The sequence below is a fragment of the Sphaerodactylus townsendi genome, linkage group LG02, assembly GCF_021028975.2.
Source record: "Sphaerodactylus townsendi isolate TG3544 linkage group LG02, MPM_Stown_v2.3, whole genome shotgun sequence".
NCBI lineage: Eukaryota > Metazoa > Chordata > Lepidosauria > Squamata > Sphaerodactylidae > Sphaerodactylus > Sphaerodactylus townsendi.
The window spans coordinates 83,911,065-83,924,550 of record NC_059426.1 but is presented as its reverse complement, the minus strand read 5'-3'; the positions used below and the strand labels follow the sequence as shown (position 1 = coordinate 83,924,550).

Here is a 13,486-nt window from a genome sequence, read left to right as displayed (position 1 = left end):
TAGCACTTTATACTTCATACATGGTAATCTAACTGCTGATGCTATACATCTTCTACAGAAGTATATAATCTTCTTGTAATCTTACCAAGCCATTTGCTTCTCTAATGTGCCACTACAATGAAGCAATAATACTATTATGTCTGTTTTGATAAGTTGACTTCTGAATTACTACCAACTGTTCCAAGACCTCCATATTTTATAGCAACAATACAAACATGCATAAAGGAATAGAACATGAACATGACGTTATTACTATCCTGTGCAAGTGGTCATTCTTCAACCAACTATAACTGAATTAGTAGCCAAAGATATTGCACAGGTGTTAAAATCTTGATCATGAAGAAAGGGTACAACAGGAGGGTACAACAGAAGCCATTTGTCACACTAATACACAACAGTGCAGCCTATGTATTCTTTTTATGGATCATCCAGACAGAAGTATTTCTGCATGTTATATTCAGTTTCTGATGCCGTACCTGTTTGTGCAACCATGTGTGTCCATCCATTCCAGACTCTTCTAATCTTTTCATCCAAGAAATAGTGAGTGTCTATCTTCTGAGGTCTCAAGACAAAATCATATTTGCTCACTAGCTGCTTGTGTTTGTTGCTCCCCCACACATATAATTCTCCTTCAGCTAAAAAAAAATTAGGAAAGCAAATAGAAAGTAGTTAATGTTAAGGAATATGTTTCAACAAGTTTCTTAATTCAAACTATTTGTTATTAACAATGTTTTTGTGTATGTTGGCTTCAGTAGGAAATCCATTTCAGTTTGCCACAACACAGATAAAGCTTTCAAACACTGTACTTCTCACCTTCTAATAAAATTTTGACCAAAGGAAGTATCTCACTTTTGTAAGAAATTACAGTTCACACATAATGATCAGATACCAGAAGCCATTTGGAACCCCGAACAAAGCAGAATGAATTACAAAGTGGACAGCCATAAGCATTAATCACACCCACACCTCAAAAAGACACTGGTTCCTTTACACAGTCTCTTGTTCAATACAAGTAATGGTTCAGACTGAGGCTTAGAAAAAGCTGATTTTCTTTCTGTGAGAACTTGGATCAAATGGATTGTAGCTTCAAAGATAAGGAAGCTGGTAGGTAACCTAGGTGCTGGTCATACCATTAATCCTGGCAGTTTCAAAGTCAAAAGATCTAGGACAGTACATCTTGTTAGCACCTCAACTCATAGGTGGGAGAAAGTGATTGTTTAATTAGACACAGTGCAACTGGAGGGCATTTGGTGTAATTGGCAAACTCATCTGGTTGGCTGAAATCATCTAGTTGGCAAAATACCTTATTAGTCAAGTTACATCATTCATTATACAGTTGATTGGTTAACTAGAAGCTAGCCAATAAATGTCATTGAGCATACAGGGAAGACCTTTCATTTTGGTTTTGCCTTGTGTCTGAATTACATTTGATTTTGGGACACTTCTTGATTTAGTGTGGGTCAAACTGACCAAAAACCGTGCCTTAATGTTGAAAACCTTATTGGACTCAATCTTTTTGAATAACATCTGGATTTTGAACCAGTGTTTGTAAATATGCTTTTATTGAATATTCCTGCACAATTCTGTAATAAAGCAGTTTACTTATATTTGGTGTTTTTGAATTCAGAGGGTTTCAATCTGAATCCAGTACTTTAGACCTTATTGGCTACAGCTACCTGACAATTTTCAGAAACTTGCCTTGTAAGCATCCAATCTTGCAAATGTGACATTCTTAATTTTAGTCTCAGGAGGGCAAGAGGCTTTGTCCTTTGATCTCTGGCTGGCTAGGTTGAAAGGGATTGGGAATAGCACTACCCTGGAAGACGAAGCCTCACACTTCAGTCTTTTTGGTTTGTTCTTGCTTGACCTGCCCCTACAAGGCATCTTGGCTTTAAGGTCCCTTGACATGTTGATTACCTTTATGTTAAAGGAAAAGAAGGGATAGGGAAACTTCACATCTCCTGAGGATTTCTCATAACATGCTGACTGAAGACAAGGCAGCCAGAACCCAACCAGGTGACCATATTCAGAGGAACTTACCTGTAAGTGATGCAGAATGATATGACCCAGAAGTAACACTCTTCACTTGTATGTTTTCAAGGCCTGTGAAGATAATCCATTATATTTCACTAGCAGAAGAGGGGCTTTTGAAATACAGAATACCATGACCAGAAGCTGTATTAAAAAGAGCTAACAAAACCCACAGTTGCAACATATGTAGGAAAGGATGCTGCTTCAGCTGTGCTGAGTTAATACTTTCCTTGTTAATTTAATATGCCAAACACCACCTGTAGCAGCCCTGTCCAAAAAAACCCAGGAACAAATGGAAGAATGTTTAGCCTAGCAGATTACATAGCTACAGGGACAGAGTGCAGAGATCACAGATAATCTAATGAAATTGATACTGAGCAAATTCACAGTTCACATAGTTTAACTTATTCTTTTGCTCATCAAATAAGGAAGAAAAAAGCAAGGGGAAGGAGACCTGCATATTGCCCTGAATGTTGTTTGGCAATTGCTGAGGTGGACTGCTTTGGTATATTCAACACCCACAAGCCATGTGGGCAAGGCTTAAAAAAAACAGGAAGCTTTGTTAACTCAACTGTTACTACTTCCTTGATTCCACTTGTTAGCCATGCAGGCACCCTGATGAATTTGATAATTTCTTTTCTACTGGGCGATATCTGAATTTCAATTATTGTGATTCCAAGCATTATAAAAGACCATTGAGAGCCAAGCATTATAACAAACATTGGTTAAGAGTCGTAGACTCTAATCTGGAGAACTGGGTTCAATTCTCCACTCCTCCGCAGGAGCACCAGACTCATATTTGGTGAACTGGATTTGGCTCGCCATTCCTCCACAAGAAGTCTGCTGTTCTCTCAGAACTCTCTCAGCCCCACCTACATCACAAGGTGACTGTGTGGGGAGAGGAAGGAAAAGGTCCTTTGAGTCTCTTCACAGGAGAGAAAGGTGGGATATAAATCCAAGTTCTTCTTCCTTATCTTTAACATCCTTCTAAACATCTATGTTACTAGGTCAGCGGTGGCGAAACCTTGGCACTTCAGATGTTATGGACTACAATTCCCATCAGCCCATGGGCTGATGGGAATTGTAGTCCATAACATCTGGAGTGCCAAAGGTTCGCCACCACGGTACTAGGTGAATGACAATTAAGGCAAAACTTGCCCTCATTTCCAACTTGACAATATGACCCAGGCTCTGGCTTCTAGAGCAATCTGCAGAGGCAAATCTATTGGCGGTCCCCAACCCCTCTATGGTGCGGCTGGCCTCCACCTGGGCCTGGACCTTTTCCACTCTGGCCCCTCCCTGGTGGAATACTATTTCTGCAGCTATTAGGGCCCTGTGGGACCTTGAGCAGTTCCACAGGGCCTGTTGTTCCACCAGGCCTTTGGAGGGGCCAGTCGCTGATTACCACTCCTCCTTCCACCTACCTATGCTATCTTCCCCAATACTACCATTGGCCGCCAAGTGCTGTGCCTTGTCCCCTCTCAAAGGGGGGGGGGGGATTTTCCAGACTGTCAATTAACGTTGTTGAGGTTCTATTTAATTTGAGTGGTTTTAACTATTAGATTTTATTGTGTTTTTTCATTGTACACCACCCAGAGCCCTTCAAGGGTGGGCAGTTTAATAAATAAATAAATAAATAAATAAATAAATAATTGTCAATATTGCATTTCACATCATTTCATGGCCAGACAGTTTCTAAGCAACACTGTCAAAGGGGATTCAAGAATTACATTCCTGATATTAATTGAGGGTGTGTCATAAACAGAGTCTATGTTCAAAGCTAAATCAAAAACAGGCTAGTTATATTTTAGCTGCTATAAGAATGTCCTTATGCTTATATATTTCAAAACACAATATTCTACATCTGCAACTGCAAATTATATTTTAGAGAACTGACCTGTAACTTTGCAAGGCTCCTTCGCTCCCAAGAAAGGGGGAATTGTTTTCTCTGGACATGTTCGCTTTGCATGAGACACCATACCAGTTCCCCACTGGAACACTGAACCATTATCTGGTAAACATACGTAAATTTAAAAAAAGAAAATTAATGTCAAAATCTATTTAGTTGCTAATAGTCTAGGAATATATTTTTGGCATATTTGTATGAACACTAACTTAAATTTGGGAAATGTTAGCAACAATTATTACTACAACTACACTTAGCAGCAGATGAAAGTTTACCTGTGTGTGATGTGTAAAATGACCATTCCTCAGTGGTATATGAAAGTAACAAGAATTAAATTAGTTAACAGAGCACTTGCACGTCACACCACAGAAAGCTCAGACAATTGCAGAACATTCAGACTCTCCCTGTGACCAGGCCTTCCTTATCTATTCATAGATAAGACAGCACTACCACAATCCCATTAAAGTGAAGGGAATGTCTGATATCCCATTAAAGTGAAGGCCATTATAATTGGCCTTAGCCATCAAATGTTCTCCTAATATATTTGGCTTTTAAAATCTGGCTCTGAGAGAGTACAGCATCTGGTTACAAAGTATCATCAAATTGTTGGAATACCCACTTTTTTCCTTTAGGAGAAAGAACAAAGCCTGCAAGAGCTTCTTCAGACAATTAAAATAGTCAAGCTCAGCAATATACTCATGCTTACCCCAATCCAGTGGGAATGATTATCAAATCCCCACACATACTAGCAAGGAAGCAGCATGCTGCAAGATACAAAACTCAGTGTGTTGTTGTTTTTCTTTTAAAAAAGAAAAGTTTTTCTTTTAAAAAATAGAAGATGAGGGATGTTTTGAAGAGGAAAAAATGGTGGCCCTCCTCTTTAGGTAGACAAGGTACACTTGCTTTTTAAGGGGTAGCATTTGTACACTAGGTTAGTAAAACAGAATTCTTAGCCTCAAATGATTTCTTTTAAAAGAGTAGTAGAGTTCTTAATGGTTCATATTGTTTCTTAAATGGTTCACATTGTGCAGGAATGGGCTAGAATGTAGCCTCTACAGTCTTCCCCCTCCCCAGGTGACCCTCTCTGTGGTCTCAGGGGAGAGGGGCTCTGACTTTGGCAAAGATCAAGGTAGAAGACTGCTGTAGCAGCAGCAGCTGTCCCATGGCCAACCATTTCTCTCCCTCCCCCCATTCTGTTTCCCTTTTCATTCTCTCCATTCTCCTCGTTCTGCTGCCCTTTCTCTCTATCCCACCCACCCCATTCTGTTTCCCCCACTTGTGCCATGGAAGTTTGCTGGGTGACCTTGGTCCAGTCACTCTCAGCCTAACCTTCCTTGCAGGGCTATTGTGAAGGTAAAATGGAAGAGAAGAGCATAATGCAAGTCACTTTGGTTCCTTTTGGGGGAAAAGGTGAGTTGGGAAATTCCTTAAGATTCAGGTATTAAGCAAGTTTTGTGTGTGGGGAAGGAAGCTGAGCAGGAAATGTTGTCATAGAGTTCACCCTCCAAAGTAGCCATTTTCTACAGGGTAACAGATCTCTGTAATTTGGGCTCCAAATGGAGGTGGGCAACCTAACAATGGACTTTCTCTGAGTCAATGTAGATTGCCCAGGGAGCGTAAGGGAGCGAACCTTCCAGAATCACTTCCAAAATCACTAGATGGTCGCCGGGGAAGGGGGGACAAAATCACTTCTTGCCCCAGGCTCCATTTTTTTGTAGATACACCACTGTGTATATATACTTCAGCAGTTCCAGTCCCTGCTTATGACAGCATTATATCAAGTAATCTAAATCTCCGTTTAACCTTGACAGGATTTGCATAGTTCAATTTTAATTCTTAACACCTGCTCTGAGGAACAGATTATTATTTATTTCCATTATGGGACTTTAAAATAACTCACTCAATGTCTGTATCATTTTGAAGTATTAATACAATAGATCAAATAAAATCAACATATAAATTTATTTTAGTATTCACTAATCCAGGCACAAAGACAGAATATGATAATAGCCACTGATAATAAATGAGAGGATTTCCCCCAAATTATAAGAGTATTATTGTGTCAATAACTAACAAAGGTCACCTTCTTCCTCAATTGCTCTGTTCCTTCCTTTAAATCATCTAACAATGACTGCTAGAACAAACAGGTCTGTTTGACACACAGAGATTTTTTTAATGTTTATACTGCTTCTTCACCTTTTAAAAATAACTTGTTTAAAAATAGCACAACTTACCTGTGGCAGCCAGTGCGTGCCTGAGTCCAGCTGCAACGTTCACCACATTGTCCTTTAAAGACTATTGGAGCAGAAGAAAAGAGACACACTTACATATGCTAGTTTAACGAACCTTAAGGAAATGTATACTATGCAATGTAATTTTATTTGATCTATACCAGGATTGTTAAAACTGGTTAACAAGTATAGAGCACAGACAGAATCAAAAACTCAGTTCCCCTGATGTAGAGTGATACAGTCTAGAGAAAGGAGTCGTCTCATTTCTACTTCTGAATAAATGACTCTTTTTATTGTAACAGCCCATTCAAATATGCAGTGTAGCAGCATAGTTAAGTGTATGGTGTGCACATATTCAGGCACCTTACCTCAATCTTCTGTGGGACGGAGCATCCTCTTCCAATATGAGGGACTCCCAGTTGACCAAAAGAATTAGATCCACAGGATAAAACATGGCCATTTCCTGCAAGACAAGAGTGGTGAATTGCAACAGTGCTCTCAAGGTACACATACATACAATGCCTACACATTGTCTCTTCTTCTAACACCAACTGCAACTTTTATTTATTATTTCAAGCAGTTGCTCATAGTATTGCAATTCATTTTCCCATTAGAAACAGTAATTAGAAACAATCCAACAATGCTGTCTTCTTGGTAGACTGCTTGCCTGTCCAATATACTGTTTGCTCAGTTGCATGCTTATGACACTAGAACCACATGGTAAGTCCTGGCTCACAACTAATTCTCTTAACCACTGCATTACAATATATTATAATTCTCAACTGTATGTCCAATTAGATAGTGGCTCCTTCTACACAGGCTGGGGAAGCGGGCTCACACCAGTGTACTTGACTCCGGAGGAGCCCTGGGACTGTTCGCACATACTCATGCGAGTGGCCGAGCAGCTGCCAGGGATCACAGGCATGCCTTCACATGGAGGCGCATTCGTGGTTCCCTTCCCCACCACCTCCCTGCTCATCCCTGATTGCCTGGCAGGCAGGGCTGACCTCCTGGACCATGGGATGGCCCCTTTTCCCACTGTGGTTCTGTGAATGGGAGCCGGGGAGGGGGTTATGTGAGAATCACTCCATGAGCAATTTGTCTGTTTACAGCAGCTGAAAGCACGGCTGTTAGTTTGGCCGCAGCTGTGCTCTGATGTAAAACAAAAGAATGGCTCATTGAACGATTCTCACGTAACCCATTCCGAGGCCGCTGGCGCTAGTTAATGGTGGTTTAGAGTCTTTTGCAGGGCAGGAACCGTGCGAAGTTCCTGCCCCAAATGGTGTTTATACTTCCCCCAACCTGGCTTTATTGGCAAGAGCTGAAGGGGCAAGTGTGTTTGTGATCCTTGTGATTTCACTCACAGTATGTTGAAAATGCTGGGTATTATAAATGCCATGATAAAGTGCAGAACTTGTTCCTATTGCTTCCACACTCACTTATGGTGACCCCAGCAAGGGGCTTTCAAAGCAAGTGAGAAGCAGATGTGGTTTGCTGTTGCCTTCCTCTGCAGAGTCTTCCTTGCTGGTCTCCCATGCAAGTACCCTGCTTAACTTCTGAGATCTGATGAAATTAGGCAGTAGCATGCCACCTTCCCTCACTGTCTGTTTCCATCTTGGTAAAATGGATTTACCTGCAAGTATTATTGTAAAATCCCAACCACAGGCAACTTGTACAATTGGACAACCAGACAAAGAAGAGCATAATGTAAAATGAATTACATCTTCTGTATGATTAAGTCCCAACTGCCCATTTTTATTCTGGCCACACAAAAATAGTTCTCCCGTGTCTGCAAAATAAAGAAATATAATCAGGCAGATATACAACAGGCAGAAAATATGATCATATAAATGAAAAGCCAACAATCACTATTAATCCAGGAAGTCTAGACACACTTTCATCCCAATAATGTACAGCTCTGTCATGTAATGCTTGTACTATAGATGTACATCACAGAAATTACTGAGGCCTGTAGGATCCATAACTGCAAAATGAAATGTATTGACAAAGACGCATTTACACTATTGAATTCTATTGATAACGCTACATGCCAAACACCTGGTCTCCAGCATCAATTCAACTGCTCCCTACATGCCTGCATTATTTTGAAATTATTATTTTTTTAATTCTTTGGTGATTATATCCTCACAGCTGTCTCTATTTTGTTTAATTTTTGTTTGCTTTTTGTTTATTTTGTTTGTTTAATCTGTTGTTTAATTTTCTTTTAAATTTTGAGCATTTTCCTACCCTTACGCTAGAAAACCCAACTTATCACATTGGTTTAAACAGCATAGATTTTCCATAAATACATGTGGTCTGGATTTTGTTCCATTATGAAGTCTAAGAAAGAATAGATTTCCAGGTAATATTCTGCAAAAGTTCTAGTGTGCTTGGAAGATGCTGTGAATGATCACAAGCATATAAACATCTAGGGCATCAGTGTTTCTAAGTCTATCAAAATCAATTATTGTCATCCTTGTCCCAAAAACTGACAGAGCAAATAAGAAAAAACTACAGTTAGATTACCTGTAAAGACTATAACTCTAGAACAGACATTCTAGGAAGCAAGCAACATCAAACTCAGCCAAAGCTCCATCAGTATAAGTGGATTGTAATATAAATAAATAGAAAATGATAGCACACTTATGTAAGACTACAGTTAGAAAACTCATCATCAAATTGCTATGCATCACTACAAAAATAAAGTGAAGTACTTCTTAAAAGCCTTGCATTAGCAATAGTTGGGAATAGACAAGAAAATTCTTAATTAATGCCCTATTTGTTTCAGATGCTGGGAAAAGTTTTATCAAGTTACTTCAAAGGCAGATTATTAAATTAAAGGGGTTGTCTGGGGTGGGTGAATTGTTCTGTGTTTCAGGCTCAGTTTTAGACTTTATCCACTGATGACACTAATTGAAAGGCTCCCCAGCCGAACAGAATTACATCCTCGTCTTCTGAAGAAGAGTTGAAAACTGCAGTTGTTAGGAAACATTAAATCACTCACAGATAGCAGTATGGCACCAACATAAGAACATAAGCATTAGCCTGCTGGATCAGACCAGAGTCCATCTAGTCCAGCACTCTGCTACTTGCAGTGGCCCACCAGGTGCCTTTGGGAGCTCACATGCAGGATGTGAAAGCAATGGCCTTCTGCTGCTGCTGCTCCTGAGCACCTGGTCTGCTAAGGCATTTGCAATCTGAGATCAAGGAGGATCAAGATTGGTAGCCATAGTTCGACTTCTCCTCCATAAATCTGTCCAAGCCCCTTTTAAAGCTATCCAGGTTTGTGGCCACTTCCTGTGGCAGCATATTCCAAACACCAATCACACGTTGCATGAAGAAGTGTTTCCTTTTGTTAGTCCTATTTCTTCCCCCCAGCATTTTCAATGAATGCCCCCTGGTTCTAGTATTGTGAGAAGAGCATTAATTACCAAGAGCATTAATTACATTTGAAAATAGACTAGGCTGCCACAAGAAAACATGAAAGGTAATTTATTACCGGTTATAACTGAAGAATGTCCCCCTCCACCAGCAACATTTCTGAGGGTTTTTTGATTACCAGCAAACTCCTTCAGGGCTTCGGGCTGGAACACGTCTTGTTTATGGCCCAGACCAAGCTGTCCATAGCTGTTTGCTCCCTGCAAGCATAGAGGTAAAAAGGTGAGGCAAACAGTTTATTTAACCCAATTAATATCAGGATTCCATGTTTAAATCTGGCATAGTTTTCCAATGAATAATTTCTAATTCTAACACATTTCTAACGAAGAAGCTCAAAATGAGCTCCAATTACAGTATCATAAAAAGTGAGAAGTACAGATAGGCTATGTATGACCAGCCCAAGCTTTCATTATCAGCTTCCTCAGTAACTAAGAATTCAAACCCAGATATTCTAGGTCTAGCATAATTCCTTATCTACCAGGTAACACCAGCTCTTCAAGTTCTTATTTGTTAGGTCACTGCTGAACAGTTTTTGTAATCCATTTATGTACTAGAACAGGGGTAGGGAACCTGCGGCTGCATGCGGCTCTTCTTCCCTTGCACTGCGGCTCCACGAGCCGAGCCACCAGCCCCATCCTTGCCCGCCCTGCAGGCAGCAGGGCAAGCGCACCAATTGCCCGCGGCCGGCTGGGCCGCGCCGTGGGCTTCCCCTCTCGCCCGCCCCGTTCGAGCGGGGCGGGTGCTTTCCCGGTGGCCGGCAAGGCTGAGCCGCTGGCTTCATCCTTGCCCGGCCTGCAGGCAGCAGGGCGGGCACACCAATTGCCCGGCTTCCCCTCTCGCCCGCCCCGTTGGAGCGGCGAGGCCGAGCTGCTGGCCCCATCCTTGCCCGCCCTGCAGGCAGCAGGGCGGACGCATCCATGCGCTTCTCAGAATAAGTGGAGTAAAAGGTTAAAAAAAACCCAATATATACAGTGTTATCTTTATTTTAAATGTCAAAAATTATTTGCGGCTCCAAGTGTTTTCTTTTCTCGTGGAAAACGGGTCCAAATGGCTCTTTGAGTGTTAAAGGTTCCCTACCCCTGTACTAGAATGTTCAGTTATCAACCAGCTGTAGCTGCTAAGAACACATTATACTTGTGTTGAAACCACTGAATCTATTGCTTTTGAGTTTAATTCAAGGTGCTGATTAGTACCTTCATGACCTGGGACTCACATGTTAAAAGAACTACTTCTCTGGTATGAATGTTGTCTTTTCCATAAACTGTAAGAAGTTCTCACTAGAAAAGACCAGTTGTCCATCTAGCCCACCACCCTGTATCACACAGTGATAGCACTGGAGGGCCAACAAACTGGATATAGAGACCAAACCATCTGCTGATGTTGCCTTCCAGCACCAGTATTCACAGATTTACTGCCCCTGGAAATGGAGATTTCCTTTAGTTATTACAATTACTGAAAAAGATATTCACCATGAATCACCTATGCTCATGGCCATCACTATAGCCACTGGCAGTGAATTCTACAATGTAATTACTCATTCAGTTTAAAAAAATGCTTCTTTTAATTTATCCCAGATCTATTGCCCATCAACTTCTTTGGGTGTCCCCAAGTTCTCCAGAGATGAAAGAGATCTCTCGGCTTCATTCATGGTTTCATGAATCTCTATCACAGTTGCCCTTTTTCTAAATTTTTTTAAATTCTATCAGTTGCCCTTTTTCTAAACTGAAAAGTACTAGTCTCTGTAGTCTTTCTTCATCATCTTGGCTACCCTGTTCTGCATTTCTTCTAGCTCTTCAACGTAATTGTTGAGTTGTGGTGACCGAACCCCCTTGCCATCCCATTTTATTCACCTGGCCTCCAGTACAAACCAGGCCTTTTCCTATGTTGAATTGCTGGACTCCTGAAAATCTCTTCTGAAACAGCATATTTTAATCAGATTTGTGTTGGAGGTATGCAGTCAACTGTCCAATGGGGATGAGATTTTTTCAACTACTATGTGTGGCCAAAGACCGCCTTGCTTTCTAGTACTTTACATTATGGGAAATTAGTTCTTAAACTAGCCTTCCTGTGAATTCTGGATCAAATTGAGACCAGAAGAATTCATGTCTTCCTTTATCTCATTAAACCTTATTCTTGACTAGTGTGTTCTGGTTAAACTGTCCATTTTCATAATTGGTGGGTTAAAGTAGCAATTTCCAACCTTATCTGTATTGTGACCGGGACCCACAAGTCAAAATTTACTTGGTATGGTAACCGATCCAAGGCTGTCCAAATGTTTTTTGGTACCCTAGGGAAGCTATGGCTTTGGTACCCAGTAAGTTCAGCATTTCATTTTCTACAGTGGCTAACCAGATGTTTTTGAGAAACCAACAAATATTGTGCAAGGGCACAACTAACCCCATTATGAACCCCAAGCAAGTGGCATTCTGACATATATAGTTTTTGCATATGGAGATTTACATTCCAGCTTTGGACCATCCTCTCCTTTTCTATTCTTCTCAATAATCTCCCCTAAGAATATAAGAAACTCACTCTAGTAGTCATCAGGAAACAGTTTAAAAATATGTATAACATAGAATATACTTCCAGGATTGATTTCCAAAATATTACATAGAGCAATGAAAAGGACAGGAACAGCAATTAGGGAGGCCACAACCCACTTTCAGAGGCTTCGCAACTTATTTTAGGGCCCAGTTCATGGGCTGGGAAACACTAGGTTAAAATATCTCACGTGTCAAGATCGTGGGGCTGGGAATACTGAACATGTTATTCCCCAATAGCCCAGTCAAATCTCATTCAAAGCTCTAACAGAAACATTCTATAAATTTTATTCCCAGTGAAAACAGACTATCAAAGCTTCTGATCTACTGTAAATTATATAAGAAATTTCTTTCTTTTTTAAACAATCTTTTATTTTATTTTCTGGTAAAATATGATAACATTGAAATACAGTACATAGTAAAAAGTCATTATGTTGTTTAAGAAGAACAAAGAAGAAAAATTATGATACATGTAAATATACTTTGTGTTTTAACAACAAATATACTTTGTGTTTTAACAACTATTATTTGAAATTTGAATAAATAATAGCATCATATATATATGAGCAGAGATTTAGTTCTTTTAAAAGTAGCAGATGAGGAAAAAAATCAGTCTTCCCTAGGGGAGAGATGAAACAATGCAAAAAGCATAGAAGTATTCAAAGCATCGCCTGTTGATTTTCTGCCTATCCCACAATTCTTAAAGGCACACGGGTGCAATCCATTAAGAAAACTCTCTGCCATAGTTCTTTCTTCAGAGGTGCTTGACAATAGTATTATCTCCTTGATCTACAGCAATAAATAAAACGACTTGATTTCTATCCCACCCTTGCTTCAAGAAGGAAAGAATGCCCCTTTTTCCACTTGGGTGACCGGCCGCAAGATGTGGGGAGCCATGACGCGTAATATTCTCCAGTTTTACGTTTGTTGCGCTTATAAAAGCAATTTGACGGAGGGCGGAAAGATGTGTCTCTAAGAAGACAGCTGCTACTAAAACATGCTTCCCACCCCCACCCCAAAAACGCAGAGGCATCCTGCGCTTTATCACGTTCCCCCTGGTCCAACAACAGCGACAGCCCTTAGGAGTTCTGCAGCAGGAGCTCACCCAAACAAACAGGGTCTGGGTCGGATTTTCCCACAGACCGTCCATAGCAAAGTCCGATCGGAGGGGCCGCCTCCGGAAGTTCCCATCGGCATAAGAAAGCCAGCCTACTTTTCTTCCTTCCCTTTCTCTGAAAAGCCTGTGGGTGGTGCTTGATCTACTGGAGAGATGATTAAAAAGGGGAAGCGGCAAAATCGCTAACGAGCTGTGGGCGCTGCTTTACGATCTTTCCGCCCTC

The 13,486-nt window shown here is 40.7% G+C and overlaps 1 protein-coding gene across 1 annotated transcript in view; it reads right to left on the bottom strand.

Annotated features, from left to right (window-relative positions):
* Positions 1–13,369, bottom strand: part of SERGEF (secretion regulating guanine nucleotide exchange factor) — an 89,313-nt gene extending 75,944 nt beyond the window's left edge. Inside the window, exons 1-8 of the mRNA XM_048486002.1 lie at positions 13,252–13,369; positions 9,668–9,806; positions 7,802–7,957; positions 6,537–6,631; positions 6,172–6,232; positions 3,929–4,042; positions 2,041–2,103; positions 477–635 (exon numbers count right to left, since the gene is read on the bottom strand). Of these exons, the coding sequence (XP_048341959.1) occupies positions 477–635; positions 2,041–2,103; positions 3,929–4,042; positions 6,172–6,232; positions 6,537–6,631; positions 7,802–7,957; positions 9,668–9,806; positions 13,252–13,296 (832 nt within the window). The 5' untranslated portion in view covers positions 13,297–13,369. The remainder of the gene's footprint in view (positions 1–476; positions 636–2,040; positions 2,104–3,928; positions 4,043–6,171; positions 6,233–6,536; positions 6,632–7,801; positions 7,958–9,667; positions 9,807–13,251) is intronic.
* Between the last annotated feature and the right edge of the window lie 117 nt (positions 13,370–13,486).